This window comes from Synchiropus splendidus, chromosome 7 (assembly GCF_027744825.2).
Source record: "Synchiropus splendidus isolate RoL2022-P1 chromosome 7, RoL_Sspl_1.0, whole genome shotgun sequence".
NCBI lineage: Eukaryota > Metazoa > Chordata > Actinopteri > Syngnathiformes > Callionymidae > Synchiropus > Synchiropus splendidus.
Window position 1 is genome coordinate 15,530,314 of NC_071340.1, and position 26,942 is coordinate 15,557,255.

General features: G+C 42.9%; 1 protein-coding gene across 1 annotated transcript in view; it reads left to right on the forward strand.

Annotated features, from left to right (window-relative positions):
• The first annotated feature begins 6,252 nt into the window (after positions 1-6,252).
• Positions 6,253-26,942, forward strand: part of LOC128762545 (GDNF family receptor alpha-2-like) — a 96,839-nt gene continuing 76,149 nt past the window's right edge. Inside the window, exons 1-2 of the mRNA XM_053870857.1 lie at positions 6,253-6,849; positions 7,722-8,039. Coding sequence (XP_053726832.1) covers positions 6,798-6,849; positions 7,722-8,039 — 370 coding nt within the window. The 5' untranslated portion in view covers positions 6,253-6,797. The remainder of the gene's footprint in view (positions 6,850-7,721; positions 8,040-26,942) is intronic.

Here is a 26,942-nt window from a genome sequence, read left to right on the forward strand (position 1 = left end):
CATTTACAGGCAGGGCAACACCACGCTGTTTCAATCATCATTTGTCTGGGAATTATAAGCGCTAATGTTTTTGCCATGTTCAGGATGTGTCTGCTCATAAATATGCTGTGCAGGTCTCCCAAGACGCGCATTAATAAGATTATAATTCCTAATCTAATCAGACAAGCTTAACCTCAGATTGTTAGCGTGTGTGTGTGTGTGTGAGTGTGTGTGCATAGATGTATGTTCCTCGCCGTTAGAGCTCTTCGCCTGCCTGGAGAGACACAGCGACCTCTGACCTCAGACAAGTTTGAAGCTCAATGTTTGCAGAGCAGGGAGGTGAATCCAGCGCTTAACACTGTAGGCCACTCTTTTAACTGAAAGATTTTAAACGCAACCAACGATTATTAATAAATAATAATTATTCACAAGTGCTCGGACACACGCGTCCAAAACAAAAGCAACCGCGCTGCTTCTGTGAGTCCAAGGTGGCGGTTTCAGGTGGGTGAAGCCTTCATTTCCAGCCACGCGAGGTCACTCCTGCTGTCCCTGCCTCGGCTTTAACTGTGACTATTATCTGTGTCATTATTTCATAGCCCATGAATTCATAATGGTATCATCCATATTCACCATATTAGCTACACTTCTCAGAGGAGCGGCTCCGATTCCCCCCGCTATGTCTTCTTTATTCAGATTTGTCATTTCTTATCTTCATGGTCTCCAGCCACCAGAGTGGAGGACCAGAGTATGAACTCAGATTATGTGCATCTGTGCACGTTCCCGGTCCTCCCTCTGCAGCACATGAGTATTTACCAAAGCAGGAGCCTCTCTGTGCTGAGATACGCACATGCCTGATGTATCTACATCCAATTAAAGAGGGTGGCCGGCTCTATAAAATTATAATGGACGGTAATTGTGTCACCGCGCAGGCTTTTACTGCCGGAATCTTTCCGCAGATTAGACACCGAATCATTGAAGTGTCGATCAGGGATTCGCTTCCAACTATGATATTCGACAACTGTTGGGTTTCACAGCTACTTTCAGAGGGTCGCAAGCCTGGCGAAATAAAACCTGAATTATTCTATCATGAAACCTTTATTTTATTATTTTTATTTATTTTATGTATATATTTTGTTATCTTTTTGGCAAACAGAACTGAGCACTAGCAAGCCTGAAGATTAATTTTGGCACTCATGAAATCTGAATTCAAATTTTATTGAGGCTAGTCAATAAAATGTTCAGTTAAAAAAGACATTAATGATTACGTGTTTGTTATTGTCAGTCAATCCAACTGTCTGTCTTTAATAACAGGGCACGATGCATGTGTGGAAGCAGGGAGCTTGAAGTGCTGTCGATGGCCGAAAGAGCAAAACAAAGAAAGGAGTGTTTTGGCCTCTCTACATGACAATTTTGCCATGAGATCGACATGAAATATGAAAGAGACATATACAATATTGTAAACAAATCAGTTGAACCAGAACTCAGGAAACCATCGACAAGTTATGACGATGAAAAACTTGAGGCCCGGGGGCCAAACTGGCTACGCCAAGTCCTTTTTCATGGCCATGATCAAAGCAGTAACAGTGGCATCAGTGTCAGTTGCAATGAAGATGCCAGTTTTCACCAGAGACATTGTCCGCAGTGTGAAAGCTAAGATAGCAAACAGAGATAAGCAGTCCAAAGAAAAATGGGAAAATGAAGAGAAAAGCTACTTAATGGAAAGAGGTGGATGTTTGTGCAAGGTCCAATGTGTTTTGGTCAAGTGGTGCCAGGTTTAACCTCCAAAGTTGTGGCGGGTATGGATCATTAAATGTGCTGATACGCCCACCACCAGTGACAGACATAAAATGTCCTGTAAAGTCTACTCAATGTGGGTCACTTGACGGAGCAGGTGACCCACATTTTCTTTTCAAGTAGAATACTTCTGCTTCCTGTCCACCTCCACTGAGGCTCTGCTCAATACCAGACAGTGATGACAGGGATGGGAGTGGTCATCAATAACTGCAGGTCCATTTTCATTCAGTGCTGGAGTCTCAGGTGACGAAGGCGTGGCTGATGGATGAGAAGTCCACTGTGTTGACTCTGGGGCTGAGGCAGAGCGAGGCCAGTCCTCAGTTGCACTCTTCAGGCAAGTGTCCAAGAAGAATCGTGCATCTCTGTGCGACTCTACCTGCTGTCCAGATTCAAAGCTGTTCTTCGGAATCGATGAACAATTTCAGTCACATTGAAAATTAAAACCGTCCAACCAATCATTTTAAAAGCACATTTTCTCTTCACAATAAATGAAATCCGGGGCTGCAGAGGCCACTGATGGGTCTGTGAAGATGAAAAGCCACCTGTTCTCCATATCCCTATTAAAATATCTAAAAAAATAAATCCATGTTCTCTCTGTAAAAGTAGGTTGGAAGCTTTGAGCTCTGTTTACAATTCAATTTATCATTGATCTGTGATACAAAAAAGAGCAGTCTGAAGCTGACGTTGTGATTCAAAGTTCTGTCCTTCGTCCACATGGGACTGGTTTAATAACCTGGAATGGTGCACCATATGCTTAGTATTTTGTTCCCCTGAAGAGATTTAAAGTGTTTCCATTTTTTCCCAACCCCTGTATATAGATAATATTTTTTTTCTCGATTTATTTTCAAGGTGGATGAATAAAATGCAACCGTGTGTGTTCATCGATCACTCTTTTATAATCAAAATCAGAATCAGAATTGCCATGGGTCCCATGTCCCACCAAATAGGAAATAAAATAAAATAAAATAAAATAAAATAAAATAAAATAAAATAAAATAAAATAAAATAAAATAAAATAAATAACAAAGGCTGATTCAACAAATTCACAAATTCAATAGTCTGACGGCCAAGGGGAAGAAGCTGTTCCTATGACGGGAGGTTCTGGTCTGGATGGACCGTAGCCTCCTGCCAGAGGGAAGAGGGACAAACAGTCCATGTCCAGGATGAGAAGGGTCGGCTCTGATCCGACCTGCACGTCTCTGGGTCCTGGAGACATACAGGTCATGAAGAGGTGGCAGGCTGCAACCCATCACCTTCTCAGCAGAACGTACGATGCGCTGCAGTCTGCTCTTGTCCCTGGAGGTGGCGCTGTTATACCAGACGGTGATAGAGGAGGTGAGGATGGACTGCCGTGTAGAACTCCATCACCAACTTCGTCGGCAGTCGTACTTTCCTCAGCTGCCTCAAGAAGAATATTCTCTGCTGGGCCTTCCTGATGAGGGACCTGATGGTCGGCTCCCATTTGAGGTCCTCAGTGGTTCCTAGGAAGCAGGAGTCCACAATAGGAGTGGGCAAACCAGCCAACATGCATGTCGGTACATGTATGTAGCTCACATGTATGTCAGTTGGTATCTGGTACTCATGGAGAATGGGGCTTTCCTTTGAATTAACCTTTGGAAAGTGGCAATAAACAGAGCCGAGCAAGCGTCTGCTTGCGGGAGAGAATTTCTCACCAGAAAGGTGCCGAGTTAGTGTGCGCATGCAGCTGACGCAGGATGCAGCTATATTAGTAGATAATGCTGTGATACTGTGACCCCATAATGACAGAGACTTTAACTCTGGCTGAGCCGATATAAGCAAAGGGAGGGCGTTTGTGTCTGTAGAGCAGCTAATTTTCCCCCCCACACTGCTGGAGAGAAGCCAGTGCTGACAGTCAAACACCATTATGAGCCAGTGGCTTTGCACTTTGTCACTGTCACCGCTTCTAAATAGAGACTTTGTGTTGAAGATTTGTTGAGATTTATGACATACCAGGGCACTATTTAAGCGATGATGCACAACAAAGTCATTTTGTTTAATGTGCGACCACTTTGAAAAATGGCACATTCTCTGGGGGTTTTCGGGCCGAGCACATATATAATACAAGGCTTTGTGGCGTTTATTAAATCTCTCTTTCAATCAATGGAAACTCAGATGTCAGGGCTTGGAACATAGCCGGAATGAATTATGACATTTTCATCACGACTGTTGGGTCTACTATTGAACCCTGCTCCTCAAAATGCTTTGGTGAATTTTTATCAGTTCTGCGGCAGCACATGCGACCGATCAGACTGCCCATGAATTCCTGAGTTCAAGTCCAAAGGAGTGACTAAAATGCTGCTTACAAATGTAGGATTTTCAAACTAAGGATTGACATGTTTTTATTAGTTCCTCCTGCACAGTATGACAGCCCCATATATTCATGATTGAACTCGTGTTTTGTCCAGGCGAGAGAACTTTGACTTGTCTCTGAAATGGTGAGTGGTTTGACTGAATAATTCCGGAAACACTTTGCCTCCGCGTGGTATTCTCAGGGCAAAATATGAGCGCTGTTAGAGGGACAGAAAAAGACAAAAGGAGGTTTGATGAAATATTCATGGGTGTAATGTAATGCAAATGTAAAATAATAAATGTTAATGGGGCAGCACGGTGGGGCAGTGGTTACATCCTCACAGGACACATCCAGCTGGAGGCCAATCCAGCGTGGAGTGAAACTGTCTCTGTGTGTGGACTTTCTATGTTCTCCCTGCGCTTGTTCGCTCTGGATACTGTGTTTCCCTCACACGAGGAAAAACATCCGGAGGTTAATCGGTGACTCTAAATTCATAAGAAGTCTGAGTAGTTGTCTGTCTACACGACACTTGACAGGTGTCCAATACCTTTCGTATGTTGTGGCTGAGACAGGTTATAGAATTTCAATTTTATAAGAATTTCAAGTACATTCAGAGTAGTGGAGACACTGGCCATTGTGTTGTGAAAAACCTCCCTGAACAAAAGCAAGATTCCTCCTGTTCAATAGGAAGTCTCACTCATCACTGCCAGCTGCTGTCTGACTTTTGCGATGACAAACAGGGGCTGTGTTGATAAAATACATGTAGGGCAATAATATTGCGTTCAAAATAAAACACACACGGTGTGGGTGGTAGTGAGCGGCTTGGCCGAGGTATGTGCTGTCACAGTGCCTTTCTAGCTTTCTCTATCCATTCTTCCATTTTCAACTATTCCCGTGATGCCAAGTAGCTTTGCCGCAGGACATTCAAGAGCAAAGTAGTCAAGCTGAGGGTCTGAGGGCCAACTCTGTCCCACCAAGTCATTTTGTATGACCTGCAAGACCTCCCAATAGATGTGTTTTAAGAGCCCCCAAGTACCACTACAAGTAAGGTAAGAATGAAAGCTTACTGTTGTCACCGCCTTCATCGTCCAAACATTCGATTCAATTTAATTTATTCAATTGAATAAACAAGCGTAGTTTTAAGTGGATGAAATTCAGAGCTGTGTTGCACAGAGATAGAAGTCTTTGTGACATCACTGGAAATAGATCTGTCGGTGCACCATTAGAATGCAGGTAAAAAAAAAGTGCTTAGGAATCCATTTCTTCCACTGAACACAGACAGACCACTCTGGAAGTAACAATGAACCAACCGGAAGCAAAAAATTGTTTCAGTCAAGTGGTCAAGAGTTGAACTTTTGGTCTTATATGAGTTCTGTTAGACTGAATTGTAGCACATATTTTATTAACTATTTAACTATTGGACATAAAAAAGTATACACAAGTGTTACCTGTACAGGAGAACGTACATTACACTAATGCCATTTCCAACAGGCTGGGATGAATGAGAGGCTGGCAAGCGACACCATGTCTGGGATACAACACATGACAGGAGTCAGGAGAAAGATGACACCTCAGCCAGACAAGTTGGGACGCCACTGCAACATATTCTGTGCCAACATGGCAATATTTTATCCTCTTTACGATCAATTCTTAATCAACCCTCACCTCTGGCACTGGGTCCTGAACGGTGGCTCATTCATAATTCAGAGACTGTTGTGTCGCAAGCCGACTTCTCCAGGGGTTGTGAAGGCTGAGGCTCAGAGATCACAGGTGTGGCGACTGGATCCTCCTACCAGATCCTCATCTTCACATCCAAAACATTCTCTTGGATTGTTCTCCAACCAGACCAGGACAGTTGGGTGTTCAGGAGGAGGCCAAGGTGCCTCGTTCAGCAGGTCCTCCGGGGGTGATGTATCTGGCGCTTAGATCACTATCAGATAATCACGCCTTCATTCATTCCTTGGGATAATCTGCGGATTTCTGATTTGGCTGGGGAAAGGATTGTCTGCCGCTGAGATTTTCCACGCTTCAATTAGAAGTGGGATTGAATGTGCATCTGGGTAATCCGAATTCAATCGAGTCGTTTGTTATCGTCCCCCTACGAGGCGGCCTCTCGCTCGCCCACTAGTGGCGGAGACAAACTCCTCTTCAGAAAGTGGGAAGCCTGGACTCGCATGCAGAGCAAGGGACGCTTCACTCCTTCACTGGAGCGCTGACGGTCAGGATCCACCGGAGGAAGACCGCCGGCTCGCAACTCTGCCACCTGACTCGCACTGCGTCTTTCCAGATGTTTCCGTCCGTGTGAGTGTCGGGAGCGAGCGCGGGGTCAGAGATTCAGCGAGGGCAGGAGGTGGAGAGACTGTTCTGCGGAGAGATCAAGTCCGTTCGTCGGCATGAACGCAGCGCGCCAGGACCTCCGCAAACTGCTCACATGGATTGACTGAACGCATTTCTCTTGACTTGTCCCTTCGAATTCGGATTCCTCCACATCGGGTTGCAGAGTACAACACCGAAAACCGGATTAATGCTGTTGTGAAATCGAGGATTTTGATTTATTTCACTGTATTTTTTTTTGGAGTTGGATGATGATTATGTTTCTCACTGTTAACCCACGAATGAAGGGCATCTGGGAAGGAGTTAACCTTTCATAAGGTGGAAATATTACTTGGACTGGAACTGAAACTCGTTCATTTTTCCCCCCGCGGAGTCCAAAATGAAGTGTGCCACAGCGTGGATGTGCGTCTACTCGCTTCTGCTGCTCCTGGGTGAGACTGAAAAGATGCTTGTCCTTAAATGAAAATCGACTGTATGTGCCTCATTTACGCGTCGTTTTATCGCCGGAAGAAGGACTTTTTTAGACCTCGAGATGCTTTATGAATTATTTCCAGTGAAACCCCAGAATTTATTGCGCGACATAATAAATACGTGTTATTCCACCACTACACGTTTCATCAGACATTTACTGAAATAAAAAAAATATATATTTTTTTAAAAAACAAGACCCATTTTAGTTTAGAAAAGATGCTCACCATCACAAATAACATCAGATGAACAAAAGAAGTCATATTGAATGCGAACTTGGCGTCTCCACCGACGCAGCGTCCCTCCTCGCTCAGTTCCCAGAGCCGCCACAAAGGGTCTCTCTTGCCATTTCAATGCGCTCCGCGCTCCCGGAGAAGCCGAGCGTTTTAAGCGTTGGCTCCTGACGCTTGAGACTGTCTGCGCTCTTTCTACCTGGAAGTGAAACAATTGAGTCTGAGCAAGCGTCTTTTGAAGTGAGCGCGTTGTTTAATGACAGCGGCTTTTGATTTAATGAGGACGAGCGAGTCAAAGCCACGAAGTAAATTCTGGAAAAAACACATTTTTTTTTTTTTCCAACACATAAAACTCTTCCCCCTCAACTGCTTCATGACGATTCCAGTGAGCCGCCAATCGTTAAATGTCTTGTTAAAGATGGTTCCACATGCACGGGCGTGTTGTCACAGGCCATCAAACCTATTTACTACTCCCACATCAGCACTTCCAGGCTTGAAGCAGTATTTTTTTTTTCTTCCTCAGAATTCTTGCCCAACATATCTCTCACATTCAGGCATGTTTCTAATCCTCTTTTCCCACCTGTCTAATTCCACCCACCCAGCTGAAGCAGCAGGTGCCCTGGACGGCGCCTCAGCTCCTGGATCGCCCGGACCTGGAGCCGCGTCTGAATGGGTAGACTGCATTCAGGCCAGTGACATGTGCAACCAGAACCCTCACTGTAGCTCTCGGTACCGGGTGATGCGTCAGTGCCTGGTGGGCAAGGAGAAGGAGGCCATGCTGGACAACAACAGGGAGTGCCAGGCCGCCCTGGGAGTGCTGATCGGCAGCCCGCTCTACGACTGCCGCTGCAAGAGAGGCATGAAGAAGGAGCTGCAGTGTCTGCAGAACTACTGGACCATCCATATGGGACTCACCGAAGGTAAGCAGCAAGCCTACTCCTGCAACTGTTCTCCCCAAATATACAGTATCTGTGGCTCACTTTTGAAAGAAAGTCTCGTAAACACGCTCTTTTCATCCACTCGGCTGTTGAGCTCAGCGTGTTCTTCGAGGGGTAGTAATGAGGTTACACAACACTATTCATTTTGTTCGCCCCAGAGGAAACATATAGAAGCACTGCACTGCCCGGTCAAGTGTTATGGCAAGGCCTGAGCGAGCATGGCCATGTGATCGCCCGCTAATCTAAAGCCTTGTCAGGATGCGTGCTAGTCACTTGGAACAGGGCTAGAATGAAGGCAGATGTGGTCACAAATGACTTTGACAGTCCAGAAAACAGCCATGTGATGACAAACTTAAGTTGTGTTATGGCTTGGCCACTCAGAGAACAAGTCCCATAATGCACTGCAACAAGTGAATTTGTGAGTAGTTGTTTATTTTTAAAGGTAGCTTAGTTTTACAGGAGCCGTTTTTAGCTGTATTTCTTTACATAATAATCTGATTTTGTCACCTACAGAACATGTTGTAGTGTTAAAACAGTGTGGCCCTTCCAAATGATTTGATGGTGATATGTCTGTCAAACTCAACTACCATTTCCCTTACCTCCCCGCCCCCTCCCCCTCTCTAACTCAAGCATCTTTTTTCCAGACTGGTAATCAACTTTGTGTACTAGACTAAAACCCTTTGAGGAGTTAACAACCCTTGTTCCAAAAGTTAGCTGGTCAATATTTGGGAGGAAGAAAGGGAGTTAAAGTCACCCAAACTGTTCATTCATCAGTTTGGTGTTAGGATGAATTGCATGCCAATGCAGACCTGGGCAAAGTGCGGCCTGGGGGCCATGTGCGGCCCAACGTCTGTATTTTTGTGGCCCATTTGACATTGGACAAAAACTAATATGTCCAAATTTTTCTGCCTTTTTTGGTTCTTTCTCTTTTAGTCACCACCACCACCACTTCAGCAGTTAATATAGCATGCTATTGTTTCAAGGCTAAACTTTTCTTCTATTTGTTTGTGTTTTTCTTGTTCCTCAAAATACATTGAAGTAATACCGAAATTATATTTTGAAATAAATTGCTAGTCCATAGTTGATTTATATTCACATTAAGTGCATATATTGTGAAGTATTTCAAGAGGTTTCATGGCATGTTTAGGCTTCTTAATTTCCTTCATTACATTTCAACTTCTTAGGTTCATTCCTTGTTACATAAGTATATACATGGGATATTTTTCCATCATGTTTTATAGTCGTCAGTGTCTTTCTTTTGATGATGCCCCCTCACAACCGTTCCTCATGTGGCCCTTCATGACATTTAGTTGCCCACCTCTGTGCTAATGGCTACATTCAAGAAGCATATGTTAGCTTCAGCTGAATGTCAGGCAACCGACTCACTTTTTGCAATCTCACCACTTCCCCATGAGACAAGAAGTTCTGGAGTGTGATCGATAACAACGCACACGCTCACCTCGTGAAAATGTGAGTTCCCCTGTAAAACCAGTCCGCAGCACTCTCAGCCACCGCGCCCTTCAGTTGACGCCCTATTCCCTCATGCCCTGTTGTTGCGATGCCCAGAAACCCTGGTGAAACGCAGAGGCGCCCCTACTTTCCTCACCCTCTCGGAGGTAATGGAACAATAATGGGATTACATTAGGTCGAGCTGTTATGCTAGACTTATTGGTTTTCACCTAAAGTGTTCCATTTTACTCTGTAATTGGGTTAGGGCCGCTCACCTCAGTGGCCCTTCGGTGTCCACCTCAGGACATAAAACACCACTCTTGTTGTAACTTTGGAACCCTCCATTTCTTACACCACAATCCATTTAGAGTAGAGGGAGAAAGTAGCGAGTCCCTCTTCTGTCGTCCATCCTGAAAGGTATAAAACACACACTTTTTCACACCAAGACAAATAGGAATGAATCAGTGGCGCCGAAGTTGCTGCGCCCGAGGGATCAAGCTAAAAGGAGAACCTTAACCTCGCTGTGGCTTTTTTTTCCAAGCCGGTTCACGTGGCAGAGACCGCTGAGTGTCTGATGTCACCGAGTCACAAGTCGCCGTGTAGTCACGGAGAACACGATGTACTCTGCTGTTTTGACACGTGGGCTAATAGAGGAAATGTTGCAAAGTCTCAGAGCTCTGGAGATTCTGGCTGATTGTGTGGTGATCCGTGAAGTGAATGGCCAGTGTGACTGCTCCTAGCACCAGCTACACTTCATCAGGCTGATGGCAGCAGAGGGTCCCTGACACCAGTTCAAGGGAAATGTAATGACATGGATCCTCCTCAGGCCTTCTCGCTCTGTCCTCTTTTTTTTCCCCCCTTTTTCTATCTTTTTCTCCACCGCAGATATCTTTTTGACTCCTCTGACAGAAACAGCTGCATTAGACAAAGTGTAGAAGTTTGGACTGCTCTTATCTGGCTGTCAGGGGCCGCACGTAATGGGGTTAGACGTGATACTAGTCAGTCTGAGCCAAAAGACGGAATCATTATTACGCTGGCGCCGTCCATCAATATTGGATTCATGTTTCGACATGCCAGATTGTTATTTTATTAACAAGTGAGAGGAAAGTTTCCGGGCCTCTGAAGCTGCTTTATGAGAATAGTGATGTGAAGTGAGAGGTCCAGTTTTTTTTGCCACTGAAAGTCTTTCGAGGTCAAGTTAGATCGCAGGTGTTGTCGTCTGCTTCAGCCAACCGTGGTTGCCACATCAAGTCATCCTCCTCCAGCACACACCTGTCTTGTCCTCCTTTAACACAAACTTCCAGATTTTTGTCCCTAAACTTCTCCACATGAGCTCTAATAGACCAGTTTCTGAGCTTTTTGCCAGTTGACCTGTTGACTTTCAGGGGGCCACAGGTGGCCCTCTGGATCTATTCATCTGCCCGTGATAGGGAGCGTGTCAAAATGAACGCATGCAAATGCACCACATTTTGGTATTCAGATAGTTATTTTTTTTTCATTTTTATATATTTAATTTTCATGTATTTTTTTCAGTACATTTTATTTTCTGTTTTGTTTGTGTATATGTATTGAAGTACTTTTTTATGATGTGTTACTGATTTTTTATAAAAAATATATACATATTTTATTCGTTTTTAGTCGTTTTGAACTCCTATCTTTATCTGTAAACTATAAAATCTGAAACAATATGAATGACAAATACATGTACTCACTGTGCTTGGTCTTTTTCCATAATCTATCCTTTTCTTTTAAAGGACTTAGCAAACTTAAATCACCCACCATTGCTCCAGACCTTTAAAAACCTGTGTATTAAGTATTTTCCTGTGATAATATTGTAGGTGCCGGTTCACATTTGTTCACAGCTGCTGCAGATTAAATATGTTACACTTTTACTGAGATACTAAAGCATTTTTCCTTCGTGTACTTTATAATAAAAAAGTTATTTCTATATTAGCCTTTTTATATTTTCTATTATCTGTCACATGATATTGACCGAACACGAGATCAATAAACTCCCTCTTTGCTCTGTAATATGAATGTGACTGAGAGCTATGTATAGCTTCATGACTGTCATCCCCAACCATCCTCCCGCACTCTCATCTCTGTTTAAAAATATTTAGCCGCGGCCTCCTGCTCCCAGATCAAACCCGCCTTAACACAAACGAAAAGGCTCTTACAGTAGCGCCTTAATCTAATCACAATCCATTGTGCAGTCAAGCAGGCTTTTGTTAACTGGAAACAATCTATGTACAACATCCATCTTTGGAAACAAACACCAAAGGCTGGCTCTCCGCGGACCCTCCAGACACGCCGCTAAACCATTTTAAAGATCATTTGCGGACGTAGCAGAAGGCTTCTGGAGTGGCTGTTATGGGGCATAAAGCAGGTAATTCATCTGGCAGAGATGCATTTACCTGGATTTACATTTGCAGTGTGTGACTCGACAGGAATGGTATAAACATAACTCTCCCCGCTTGAAGGGGAGATCATGGCGATGAAAAGGAGTGCGGTTCTTATGACAACCGAGTCGCCATAGTTACATCAGCTTCGCTTAACTTTACCATCAAGTGTTTGTAATACGAATAAATCTCCCCAACAGTCGTCTGTACTTTTACATGTTTTATAGATGCAATTTAGGGCTGAAACGTACGGACAAAATTTGGATATTCCTGTCAGATATCTCTATACTGCTATGATATTTTGTTTTGTTTAGTTCCATCTGCATTGTTATACATTTAAATAATCGAAATTTGGACATTTGTGAGTCAGTTATTCATTCATATCTGAAATGTGATGCATCTGAGAATCAATTGTTCTCCGACCCCCGTCATCTGTCGGAAGCATCTTGGAGATTCCAAGCGTGTGTTGTCATGAAAGAGCGAGTCCATTCCAAGAGAAGCCTTGAAGTGAGACATTCGCATGCATGTTTCAAGTGTTATTCAATGTTTCAAGACACACTTCTAATGGAATTTTGATGCATTTGTTCCTGATGAATTCTTCATGCTGTTTCAATTGAGGCCCATTTATTTCCTGGATTTATGCATCTCTCATTTGGCTTCTGCCCCTGGTGTTTTATTCTTAATAATCATGTAATAATGAAGTAATAATAAATAATAGTCAAGGGTCTCACGGAGTCATGTCAGACATCCATGTTAACTTGAAAATATAGACATGTTCGACGGCAGACGGTGGTGTAGAAGTCACTTTAGTGCTCTGGTTTCCTCCCACAGTCAGAGGTTAGTTCATGATCTGTAGGAGTGGGTCTGTGTGTGACGATGGACCGGGTCACGGTGTCACCCATCCTCGAGTTGATAGTCGGACTATGAGGAGACAAAAAGGCTTCTGTGGTGTTCAGCCATCCTTTGATGCTGCACGCTCGGAATCCTGCTGTCCTGAAACTCCATCATTGTTTTAAGTCAGCGAGAAGGAAAAAAGAAAAAAGTTCATCTGGATGATGAACCTGATCCTGATCCATGCATGAGATGTGTTGTTGTGTCAGTCACTAATGATCCTGCCATCCTTCAGATGTCTCCTGTTCAAAATGGTCTCCTCTTTGCCAAACCTCCCATGTGGCACGTCCTTTCTTCTCCTTGTATTTAAGCTTCTGGCTCTAAAGGAAGCTCTTTATAGTCAGACATGACAGTGTTTGGACCACAGCGCGCTCTGTGTGGGACTCCGTACAGACAACGTATGACCACTTTACATCATCTTTTATGTGGCTTGACTCAGTTGTGTGATTACAGGAAGAGAATCCTCAGAGACCTCGGCGCGAGTGAGACACCATCCAAGTCACTGAATAAAAAAAAAAAAAAAACAGTTTTAGGAACGTTTGTTCAAATCCATACTTCTAAGAGGATCTGAAAGAAACAACTGTAAAATCTTGATATCAGAAAGAACAATCCAATCAATATTCATGATGTATTGATAAATAAGCCAAGTGGCTGTATGTATATATTAAATATTAAATTAATGTCATTAAATTCAAGACATTCTCTTCTATTAAAAAATGTCTATTGAAAAATCAATACATGCATTGAAGCACATAATAAAGTAATTTGTGTATTTGTTTTTGTATTTAATTATTTATTTTGATAACGTCAGAGATCTTTGGATTTAATAGTTTTATCAGATATTTCACTCCACTTTATTAATCAAATTTTTTTGGCCATACAACCAGCATTTTCACAGCTTAAAAAAACTGCAAATAAAACCAAAATTTTGTAAAGAAAAAAAAAAAAAAAAGGGGCGGAGGATGATGCGCTTACTCGAGTACCTGAAGAAAAGCCATTTGTGGTTTCACCGACTTCATATGTACTGACTTTGAGACAAGTACAGTGTGCTAAACAGAAAGTGCTTGAAAATTGATTATGATGGGTTAAATTCATACATGAAAGATGCCATGGCAGGATGAATAATAGAAATGATTCAATGAAGAGTGTTTTAACTGATTTTGTAAAACACCCAAACACTTTCACAGTTGCACTCGAGAGGCAGACAACAGCCAGGCAACCTGCTCAGGTCAGATCTACGTGGAAAGTATGAAGTGCAGTGGCCATTTTTCAGCAGGTCAGAATTATGTGCTTTAAGACCGACTTAACTCACATTCATAGCGAGCTGGGCATGATATTGTTGCAGAAACCATCCAATCCAGGGACGAAAAACATCTGAGGAAAACAGAAAACCCCACTTGACTGTTCCTTGTTTATGTTAAAACAATTATTTCAACGGCGTCGTCCATAGAAGTGCCCATATCTCCACTTGAATAATAGATAAAATACTTGCTGGAGTATGAACTGGTCTCCACCGCAGTAGTGCTGGGTGGTTCCTGCGGCTGGAGGCATAAAACGTTATTATCCGGGGATAAGTGGAAGGTATTCTTTCTGGTCGGATCACAGCCTGCACGCAGGTAGATCACTGCCTTAAACCGTGTAATCATAACTTTCATAATATTGCCTCTGATCCTGGAAACAGATTCAGGCACAAAGTAGACAATTACCCCAGCAAACGAGGAGAATTTATTAGCTTTCAAGACGGTTCATGTACTGCATTAATGTGGGATTCTATTTCTGGGCTTCAGCCACACAGAAATGTCTAACATGTAATTGAATTGTACAAAGATTGCGGAACAGAAAAAGCCTTTCATTTGAGGTTTGAATAAATGTAGTGTGGGTGTTGCTTTACAAATCTGGACAAGCCAGTGTGTAGTAAGATGAAGATTCTTTTGTTGCCACGACAATATGCACTTCTGCCTTGAAAACAAGAAACACGAGGAGCTGGCATTCACTTGTTTGTGTTTACCATTTTTGCTTTGGTCTGTTTGGTCCATGCAATAAGGATTATTCAGGCATCGCTTTCCTGGTTGGTAAAGTATGTCTTACAACTTCAAAAATGAGTTGTCATTGTGACATCCACGGCTCTCTGTTGTTGCAGCCCAGAATCCAGTCAAGGGGGTTGGAATAGCATAAACATGACTGGAACCTGAGCCTGGTGATTCATAATCTATACGCATGATTGAGTCGTTGCCCACGTTGACAGTCAGTGGCGTCAAATATCGCTCAGCGGTTGCAGTCTGGGTGACCAGAGTCTATCTCAATCGAGGTGCTGAGATCCAGGCGAGGGAAGGAGCAACAGCTCAGAGATTGAGTTTCCGATGCCTTGTGGAAGCCATACATCAGTTCTGTCACACGGAGTTGTGTGTCAGTGGCGTGAAGCCATGAGAGCGAGTAACAGATTCAGGAGAGCTGGTGGCAGCGATGGCAACTCCAGTCTGCAGCTTTGGACGTCAGCGACTTGAGTCCCGCCTTAGACTTGAAGACAAAAGACTTGAGACTCGACACACCGTCGTACGTCATGCACACAACACACCGAGCCGGCCACTCGACAAGAACAAGGGAGGCTGCGCCACCTGCTGCTACAGTACCCTTAGTCATGTTAACAACAAAGATGCTAGAACGACCAAGTCAAATTTTATCTGACATATCCGGTCCAGAAAAGTCAGTAGCATTACCACATGCAAACTGTCCACATGGAGTTAGAGTCGTTCGTATAGACCAGTGATTCTTAACCACAGGGCCGGGGCCCATGGTTGGGGTTGTGAGGGCGCTAAAAGTTTTCTTGTTTTACACCTTGGGGCCGTGTGGGCTGCGAGACGCTCAGTTTTTATACATTAGCCACATATGGTGGCAGTAGTGAGTCACTGAATTGACTTCACAGCTGCAAATCTGTGACAGTTAAGAGGTCTTGAAAATAAAAAAATGATAAAGAATGTGATGTTCATGAAAACACCTGGTGAAGCAGTTTTGAAAATTACAACAAAACATTTTATGGCGATACTTTCATTTACACTTTACTTTCACTCTTCTTTGGAGTTTAAATAAAATATACTGTTTTCATTTTATTATATTTATTTTATTCAAAATTGTATTCAGTTTTTCCAATTTTGTCACCAGTTTGCATGAAGTGTATTTTTTTTTTTTAGTAAATTTGACTTACACCTGGTTCTGCTGCTGCTTTCATGCCATTTCACAAGATTCTGATTCTCAATAAGGTTAGGAACCCCTGGTCCAGAGGACCGAAGTTGCATCTAGCTGATCATAAACATATTGAAAACAATGATGTGTCCAGTGTGTCGACTCTCATAACAGCAGTCCATTGACTTGGACTTGCAAAAAAAAAAATGACTTGGGAGCCTCTCTGGTTTGTGGACTGTGTAAAGAGTAAGAGATGTATGTGTTTTAATCTGAAAGTATGAATACAGAGTCCATTTGAAGTGTTTGATTTAAGAAAAAAGAACATTGGCTTCCGTAGTTAACGTTCCAAAGAGTCCTGCAATATTATTTTTATTGTGATGATAATGGCAAAACTATTTCATGTTCTAAGCATCTTAGAAGCTTCACTACCCCAGGATTCATGTGTTGCTTGTATTTATACTCTCAAAACATAAAGAGGATAAATAGGAAAATAAAGAAAGAAAATAATCCGCCGGCAGCAGTTCAGCTTGGCCCAGTTGTTTACACGTTGCAGTGGATGTTTAAACAATGGAGGGAAGACAATAAAGCAAATGCATGGTTCTTTTATGATCTTAACACAATCAAGTCGCAGGTTTGACGTATTGAATCATTTCCCCATCGTTGTTTTTCTGTCAATCCTCGAGTGGGAAGGGAAAATATCCATTATGTAAATGGATATTGTGACATTTATTCTCTTGTTTATGGTTCAACACACTTCATCCGTCTTTTGGCCGAAGCCTGTTTCCGCAGCGCTGCCAGCAATTAAAGGGCGATTCTTAATTAACGCTGACTATTGTGTGGCTCCATTACTAAGTCACAAACACGTCGAATATTCGTCTGGAGCAACAAAGCACGAGCTCCTCACCGTCATTTATTAGTTTCCAAATGCACCGACAGAGGAGACGGGAGGATAAAAGAGTTTGTTTGGAAGATTTGCATTTGTTGACATGGTGTTTTTAACTGTCAGGGTTTGAAGACGGCGCAGATAATGAACCGTATTTAATAATGAAACAGACTTCACCAGTTTGTTATTTGTGGGAGGGGTTGGGTGAATATGGCGGTGGCTATATTCCACCTTAATGATGTCATCTTTACTTCTGCATTTTACTTAATGCTTGCGTTACGTGGAAACATAACTTTGTTTGAACTGTATTTCCTGAGTTGGGAGAAATGGGCGACTTCCTCATTTGTTTCCCTCCGGTTTAATTGTCAGTTTCATTTCCATTTTAAAAGAAAAGTAATGTGCAGAGAGGAAATTGCTCCACAACTCACAGTTAGCTGATGATGAAAGAGTCTCGCTACACACTGAAAACATGAAGGAAGACCTTCCGCACCTACGAGTCTGTGATAGAAGCGTCACATTCCAGATGCTGTTTTTAAAATATAGTGCTTGTGAAACATGCAGTGTAGTGCTAGAAGCCAGTGGAATTCTGACTCGAAGGGCGGGATTTTATTTATTTATTTTTGATATTGAAGTATTTTTTCCAAGCAACTACAAGTAACATCTGACTTACGACCAGGTTCGGTTCCGACCAACCGGTCATAAGTCAGATTGGACCTAAGTCAAATGCCATCCAAAATAGTCGGTGCGGGGGTTATAGTTGCTGCTACTGTTGTAGTAGATGTCTGTGTGAGAGTGAGAAGCTGGGATACTGTGCTGCCCTAACTGTCGTACGCGTTGCCGGGCTGCTACGTGCTGTTGTGCCAGACATTGAATAAAAAAAAAAAAAAAAAAAAAAAAAAAGAATCTGGTGGCCGTGGTTGTAAGTACGGGTGGTACGAGCAGGTCGTAAGTTGGATGTTACTAGTATTTAAAACAAAGTTATAACTTTTTGTTGGAGCAACCATTTTGAGAATACTGCCTTGGATTCGAGGTCGTCCAATTTCAACATAAGTGTGACGCACCTTGACACACTGAAGGCCCATTTATACTCAACATTACGTACAGATCTGGATACGCACAGAAGCTTCTGTTTGTGCTCTGAGTTCATTTCGTCCCTATTTCTGCATGTTTCCACAAAGCTTACAGATGCGGGCCAAACGGAGCAGTACCACATGAAACCATGGGGGGACAGTGTAGCTGTTACTACCCGATACAAAGATCTTATGAGACACAAAGAAGCCATAACATTGGAGGAAATTCTCCGTCCTCCAGTGGTGATATATTTAACCACCGCCTCCCACAACATTGCCTAAGTTTTCCTCTCAACACTTCTTCTACAGTCGCCATGTTGGTTTTGGAGTTGGTCGTTGTCATAAACTTTTGACTCAGGGCTGCTCCCCCTGGTGGATATATTGGTGAACAGCAATCCCAATGTAAAGAACGCATGGAAGAATGTGATCAGTGATGGTAACATTGTCAGAAACGGACATCAAAGGGCCTTTAATCAGGAAAGGTTGATAATCATAATTTCCAAAGAAGGAAAGTAGATCTTGTTCATACGTAAGCGGCAGTGTTGCTGTCTGCGCCGTGCAAAGGTCAGTGGTGCACCCGGCATAAAAATGCATGAGGGTCACTTCTAAACTAGTTTGGAAAACGCGGTCCAGCATGGAGACTGACTCATGAAACAAACCGATGTTCAGAACTTGAACCATGAGCTCCTCACATCTTTTAGTGACATGAAAGTGCTCAAAATGTTTTCAACTGCGTGCCCGAAGTTCCGACACCACAGCTGGTCTGTTGGTGGCACTGCGGACACGTAGGTAAAGACAGCGCATTTGGAGCACTTTAAGATCAATAAAACACATAAAACCTTCCTGTTAAAAATCAATATAATAGCTGCATCATTATCAAAGCCACATATATATATATATATATGAATGCACCCAGTAGGTGCATATTCTCTTATTTCTTATGATATTTAAACATGATTTTATTATATTTATTTTATTCAGTTTTTCCAATTTTCTCAAGCAGTTTGCATACAAGTGTATGGTTGGACTTTTTGATGACAAATAAATATCTTTGCGGTGATCACATGGTTTCATGTCATTTCACAAGGTTTTGCTTTGTTTACGTGTAAGAGAAAGTTACATAGTCCAAGACAGAGAGCTGGAGAGTCTGACTCTGGGATTTTGGGCTGTTCAAAATGAAACCTGTCATCTCAGGACACATGAAAATATTCTATTTATGTCAAAATGTTATGCATTGGTGCTTTAAATGAAGCAGAGGTATAGTATGAAAACACACAACCATTTTCCCTTACTGCACATCCGGCCACACAGTGGGTGTCAAAGGGCCACATGGGGCCCACAGCCCAGACCATGTCTGCACTAAATATAGCTGATAAACACGAGGCTCCCGCTATATTGACTATATGGTTGTCAAGGAAGTGGAGGCTGTGCCATTAAAACAGTTAAACTTCACAGGAGTGGAAGTACCTGTTATATGAAGTCCATTCATGTGATAAAACAATCCCAAGTAGCTTTGTGAATTTCATCTTGGAAGGGTGACAAGCATGATCGTAATTTAACATTATTTATTTGTATATGTTTGTCATGACAAAATCCACCACAATGTGTGAATAACAGGGACAGAGAAGATGAGAAACTGTGACTTAAGATGGAATGAAAATAAACCTTCATCCTCACACAGATTGGTTGGAAAATAACCTGTTGAATTCTAGCATGTTATGTTGTTGCCGATAGTGAATTAGTGATAACATGGAGACTTCGCCTGTGTTTATAGTGCTGGTGTGAGGAGTGTGTTCAGGGCAGTTTAAAAACAAACTCACACGTAAATGCAACAGTAAAATCTATTGTATATTTGCATGTGTTTGAGCTCCAGGATCATTCAGTTGTCCATCAATTATTTTGCAGTGGGAAAAAAATGGGATTCAAAATTGAACTCGTACAACTGTTGCTGTAATTGTTATGTAAAAAGCTTCTCTGGGATTTAAGTGGAGCAGATCCATCTAAAGTCCCCTCAAGCGTCACTAAAAACGCAAGTCCAGATTCTAACGTGCCAGATAAGAATCTGCAGTCGTCAAAGTTGAGTAAGACGTCTGACTTTGTGAAAGGTCTTTCAAAGTTGACAATCTGTGTGTTGAAACAGAAAACTGCTGCTTGAAAAACACTTTCTATGGTGACTAAGTGCCACTTTGTGACTCAGCAACCGCCGTCACCGGGTGTTGCTTGAGTTGTGGAGAAAGCATTTTGACAAATGCTCAACATGCTGCTGAAAAATAGGCTGTGAGTCCCAGTATATTGCCGCGGAATTATATACGTTCTGTTGGTTGTAAAAGCCTGGTGTCATTTGTGGAATCGTGGTCTTGTGACATCACTGCCTGAAATGTGGCCTTTTGTGTTTATGACATTTATGACCATGAGGTGGAGGAAGTATGAAAGCGACTATGCAGAAATGTTCTGCTGGAATAGATATTTTATTTTTGTATTAATTATTATTTAAAAAAATCTGATGATCAACTGGACTCCTCAGAGTTATGGAGAGAAGGATGCTCCTGAAACTAAGGAGCATCCTGGACAACATCACCCACCCCCTCCATCCGCTCCTGGTCCAATAAAGAAGCACATGGACATGGACCAACAGACTGAGCCTACTCATCTCAAAGACTGAGCGCCACAGGAGCTCCTTTCTTCCTGTGCCAATAAAACTTTACAATTCAACCCTGAAAAAACTACAGTGAAGGATTCTTTGGTACGATATTCTGTTCATTCTGTTCTTGAATCTGCATTTTCTTGCATCTTGCTTATAAGATCTTTTGTATAGCTTTTTGCACTTTATATATATATATATATTTATCTTATACTTATTTTATTAGACATTATATAGATATTTATTTTAGATATGTATTTTATAGATGTTTTACAGATATTTATTTTAGATTTTATTTTATAGTTATATGTTGTGTACAGAGCATGTTACGAACAGAATTTCCCTCGGGATTAGTAAAGGTTTCTGATTCTGATTTTGATAACACTCACTTTTAAATAATGTCATTTGAATATAGGTGCTTTATTCATATTTTTTGTTTTAATTTGCCGTATAATATACATATGTATTAATGTAACGAATGCAACGCAGTGCAAATATTTAATGTTTAAGTGTTTTTTTTCAGTGTAGGTGATCCATTTCAATTCAAAAAAAAATTATATATATACACTCACAGTGGTACCTTGGTTTTCGAACAACTTCGAACAAATCGGAGTTCGAACAAAAATGTCGAGATTTTTTTGCTTCTGATTTCGAACGAAAATCCAGAACTTGAATGTCCCCGAAAAAAGCCGGAAAAAACATAACGTGCGCAGACCGATCAGCTGAGCCACGACGCGCTTTGTTATTGTGTATAACGCAGCCTCTGTATGCAGACGTGTCCCGTTAGCTACATTTACTGGCTGTTTTTTCTTCATATTGAGGTGTAAAACCTTTCCTGTCTCCGCACTGGACCGTGGTAGAGTGTCACAGGGGAGGTTGGAGCGCGCACTCCAGGGTTTGATGTCCTGTTGTGTTCTGGAGCTGGGACAGGGATGAGGCGAGTCTGGGACAGAGCGTGACTTGGTTTATGACTTTGTCACAGCCAAACTGCACAGAAGCGCACATTCAGAGCTGGACACGCACCGGGCACCTCTTCACTTCTGGAGAGACGTCACTCACTCGGCAACCCCTCCCACATGCAGCGGCCACACACATAGAGGAACAGCGCACCTGCAGCAGACACTCTACATTCACTCCTACAAAAGCCTATTTTAAGGCTTGGAACACATTATTTCTTTTTCCATTCATTGTAATGGGAAAAATCGATTCAGATTTCCAACAAATGGCTTCTTCTCGAACGGATTGTGGTCGAGAACCGAGGTACCACTGTGCATATATATATATATATATATATATATATATATATATATATATATATATATATATATATATATATATATATATATATATATATATATATATTTATATAGTGTTGCTATTGCTATTTCACAGTTTTTATACTGCACTTCTGTTTTCCCCCAAAGTATAAATGCAAAAAAGATAAAGTGTTGTTGGCCAGCTAGTATGTGCTGAGCTAGAGCTCGATCCAAGCATCCTAGCCAGTGAAGTCACCTGCAGTGGATTGAATCACATCTGTAAATACAATTGCTTGAAATGGTCCTCCGTTTTAACATTAACCAGTATGTAAAGTAGACTCCAGCGCGGAGGGCGGAGTGGGAGCCCTGCGTAATGGCCATTTTAGCCATTAGCACTTCCTCTAATGGTGACCTGTTCATTGTGAGTTCTATCAGAAAGCGATTCCGAGTCCATCACGTCAATGTGGCCGTTCCTGATGGTTAATCACGGGGTTCTGCTCTGAATGGTCGGTGTCAAGCGATGAAGTCAAGCAGCTTAAATCGCTAAAAGAGGCAATTATGAATATGGAGCCATCGGGCACAATACTTAAGGATGCAGTTCAAGCTGTGCCGGTCCTTTCAATTGTTCCTCCGGACACATTGGCTTGAGAGCGAATTGGTCAATGAAGCATTCGGTTCACGCCTCAAATAGCAGACACCTTTGCATCCGAGTCGTTCTGCTCCTCACATCACATGTTTAGTCTGAAAACATCTCTTTATATTGCGATTTCATCTTTCACTGCTCCGCCTTTTATCCTTCACAGCTCATTTAAGGAAGTTTCTTTTCACGCCAAAGATCTAAACACAAGTGACTTAAAAAAGGTGAATACATTCATTTTGTTTTTCTCTGTATAATTAAAGAATATAGGAAGATAAAGACCAATCCATGTGGAACTTCTGTGTGGAACGGCAACAGAACAAAGGTACTACATTTCTAACCAAACCTGAAATGGAAATACATCATAGTCCACCAAGCCTAGGACACAACAGACGAACAGCGCATCCTCGAACTCTTCAGACTAGCTACACGTGTTATTGGTGTTGTTGCTGAGGAGCTGACGCTTCCAGCAGGTTCCTCAACAGGAAACACAGAAAGAAGCAGACAATTTGATTGATATTAGCATCTCACGAACGCAAAGGTCAAGCTGAAAACGTGTCAGGGGATCATGCTAATATCAGGAGCTGGCGGCTGCTGCTGAGCGAAGTTCCGTGAAAGAGACAGTGTTGTGAACACTGTGATCGACTTGGCAGGGCATCGGCGCGAACGGGAGCGGGAGGTGAAGACGGGGTGCTAGATAAATAATGAGACCGGGGGAAGGAATTTTAAAAGAGCCAGAAAGTGGAAAAGGAAGAGGCACGAAAAAGGAGGCAAGTCGCGGGGTAAACGTCGGAGGGGCGGGGGGTACAAAGGTACACAGTATTCCTGCGTGAAACCGTCATTACTATGAGCAATGGTAGCAGTCACCGGCCATTACCTTAGCCATCCACTGTCATAAGCAGAACATTTTTCCTGGCTGCCCTGCATGTCAGGGGATGGGAGAAGGCGCCACCTGCATGCTGAATACGTCCTCTCCCCCGACTCGCACGCCGCACTTCACAACATGCACAAGAGCTCCATCATCAGAGGAAGACCCCCGTCAATAGCTTCTGGATGCGATCGATAAAGTCCCCCTCTCTCTCTCGCCCCACACACACACACACGCCAAGGACTGGTCCCAGAACATGTAAAGGAACGGTGAGATATGATGACCAGACAGACACTGTTTGTCCTACTAAATCACTCTAATGATTTTCCAGAGAAGCCTCCCACACGCGAGGCGGCTCGCGAGGGCAAAATGAGGGCTAAGTAGAGGCGCGAGGACTGACTGAGCACGGCGAGAGTGATTGACAGGCCCTTCAGCGGAGTGGATGCCGTCATGATGTGGACATTAAGACCTATTTTTCCTGGCAGGAAGATTCACGGTGAGCTGAACCTGAATCACAGGAGTCAACAGGCTGTCATCAGTGAACAACTGCCGCTCTTCATCGCAGTCGGCGACTGTCTTCCCCCCTCCTGCATTATTAATTAACGCAGCATTGACCGCAGATAGACACGTCTGCACTCCATTACGTGGAGGATCCTGATACACAAATTCAATTAAAGGAGTGTGCAGTGGTTGATCCGGCTTCTAGTTAATGAACAAAAAAGCTATTTCAATTATTAAAGGAAAAATGTGAGGAATTATTTCACCCTTCATTGTTACAACAGCCACAGGAGCCTGTTTGTACGGCAGTTGAGATCCACTTCATCCTTAGATTGAGCCTATAAGTATTGGCTGAGGTTAAACACCACACATCTTTGTGAAATATTCGCCTGAACAGCGGAATACTGCATTTCAAGTCAGCGTGTTAGTTAGTATCATGTGTGTCTGAAGGCCCTTGGCTGGTTCTAGGGCCCTCAGGGGGTCCGTGTAGAACCCAGTAGCTGAAGGTTCACAGAAGACTAGGGAGCACGAGTATGATGTAACAATTTATTATTAAAGATAAATTATATAAACACAAAAGACGAACAGGAACGATAAACCCAGGATGTCAACACCAAACGTGGAGTGAGGAAACACGAGCAGGGGCAGGGAAACAACCTGAAACAGAAAACAGGCGATTAATAAGAAGCCTGACTAAGGGGGACAACAGAAGACGCATTCTGAGTTAAGCTCACGAGGCCCAAGTAAACAAAAAGCGCACACACACGCGGGAAAACAAACTATAACGCGGAGAAACAGAAAAAGTGAGTCTCACTAAAAACACCCACACGCACAGCAGCAGGAAGAAGGGATAAAACGAAAGCGGAGGAATGAGAGTAACTAAGGAGCCGGCTCAGAAAAGACGTCAAGCACGCACAGAATTTAGAATGATAGGAGCACAAGAGAAGTGAGGATCAAATGAGTTTACCGTGTGGATGTGAAGCAACCATCTGGCGACCAAGGTGTTAAAATCCATGTGAGGTTGATTCGCAAATGAATCCCAGCTGTGTCGCCTGGGGAGCTGGAGACAAAGAAGGAAACAGAGACAAAGAGGCAACAACAAAACAAAAGCACGAGGGAAAACACAGAACATGACAGAAATACTAAATAGTTTTGTATGTTTTTTGTAGTTCTGTTCTGACAAATCAACTGTTGTTATGATGTCTTTTTTAACAGCAACTACATGTTCAAGTGCGATTATTGCATGTTGAATACCTGAAAATAAATAAATAAAATACTATAGCCTTTTTGCAGCCACTTATATTATTAAAAATGAAAAAAAAAATAGGAATGCACTGTATCGCCCTACGTGTTTTGTATCAATACTATGCGCTCAATCGGGCAGCAGGTGGCGTCACAGAGCCCCTGAAACACACATGGGAAAAAGCAACTTGCTCTGGTGGATCTCACCATAGCTGGTCACATGACCAGGCACCAGTGCCTTGTGGAAAACTTCTCTCAAGGTTTCAAGTATTTTGTTTTCAAAAACCTGAAAATGACCCACTCTTCAGTGCGTCTTATCGCTTCTAGCATGCTGTTCCAAAGTCAAGGTGACCTGACTCCACACGAGTGGAGTGTGGAGTCTGGAATTGCTAACTGGGATCCAACTCAAGACTGAAGGAAGGCGGACAGGGCCACACTCCAACAACTGTCTTGATCAGTTGTGATCAAGACAGGAAGCCAATGAAGCGGAACAGCTTTCCGCTGTTTCTTTTAAAGTTGCAATGAAAATACGATGACTGTTTTCAATCTAAATATGTTCGCAAATAATGAACTGTTCGATGGAGTAGCTCTGCAAATGTGAGTTTTAAGTAGTAGGCATTCATTGCACATGAAGATGATGTTAAATATTTTATGCCTGCACATTCCAAAGGTATTAAAATGCAGGTTTAGGTAATTGGATGTGAAGCTATGCAGCTCTCCATTATATTTCCATTTCAAGTGGTGAGATTGAAATTTAAAACTGGTTCTTGCTACGGGTATTACATGGCTGAAATGGTTAGGAAATCACAATGTCGATATATTCTGGGTTTGAATTCCGTTTATTTCCTTGCTGTAAGACAGGAAGCCGACAGCACAAAACAAGTGTGCGCTTATCCAACACGTCGATAATAACCAGTGTTTTTAAAAGAAGGTTTTAAAGAAGACGTCTGCAGGTTGCCGTGCTGTCGACAGCCCATTAAAAGGCACGCAGGGGCAGCTGTGGCAGCGAATGTTTGATCACCTTTCGCTGCCATTTTAGAACGTGTGGCGGAGGACCTCCGGCGGCGCTCCAGGCTGCTCGCTGCCTCTGTGTGTCATTAGAAAACACAAGTGCTCATCTTATGTAATTCTACCATTTAAAATAGGAGGCAAACCGCACTTGCTGATCCTCCTGCGTGCGCCTGCAGCGGCAGTGCGAGGGGACAATATAAAATCAATATTAAAGAGCGCCAGGGAAGCGAGCGGCGCACCTGTGAATGAAAGTTATTAAAATTGACTTTGCTTGCAGCCATAAACAGGCTGCTAAGAATGTCACTTAAAATCCATAGGACAGTTTCCTTCACCTCGGGAGTTTAGCCTCATTGCTAATGCATGTGAACAGGGTGAGCGACGGTGCCTCGCGGCTTCAGAAAAAGCCCTCGTGGCCAAAGGCGGCGACAGTGATTCCATTGTGCCTGGTAGCAACATGACTCCGGCGCTGTAACTAAGCAGCGAGGCGCGGACGTCTGTCTGAGCTGCGACGGTCATGCTCGGCGCTGTCGGAGCAAATGAAGTCAAGCGGAGGCTTAATTACAGCGATAAGTTGTTGCCCCGAAGCTGAAAGCATCTTATCAGAAATGAGCTGCGCAGAATTTTCTATGAGTTGATGAATGCATAATTGGGTCGAAGGTGACTGTCAAAGAGCAGTGATTTTAAACAGCCTTCCGGCTGATAGCCGTGTCTATTGCCGCCGTCCGCGGCCTCCTGATACACATGTAAATAAGTGCGACTGTTGTGGTTTACTGCGTCGCCGCTGCACATCATGTGCACTCCGCTCGTGAAATTGAAGGAAATTGAATATGGCTTCACACTTTGGGTTCCGTGGGTGATTG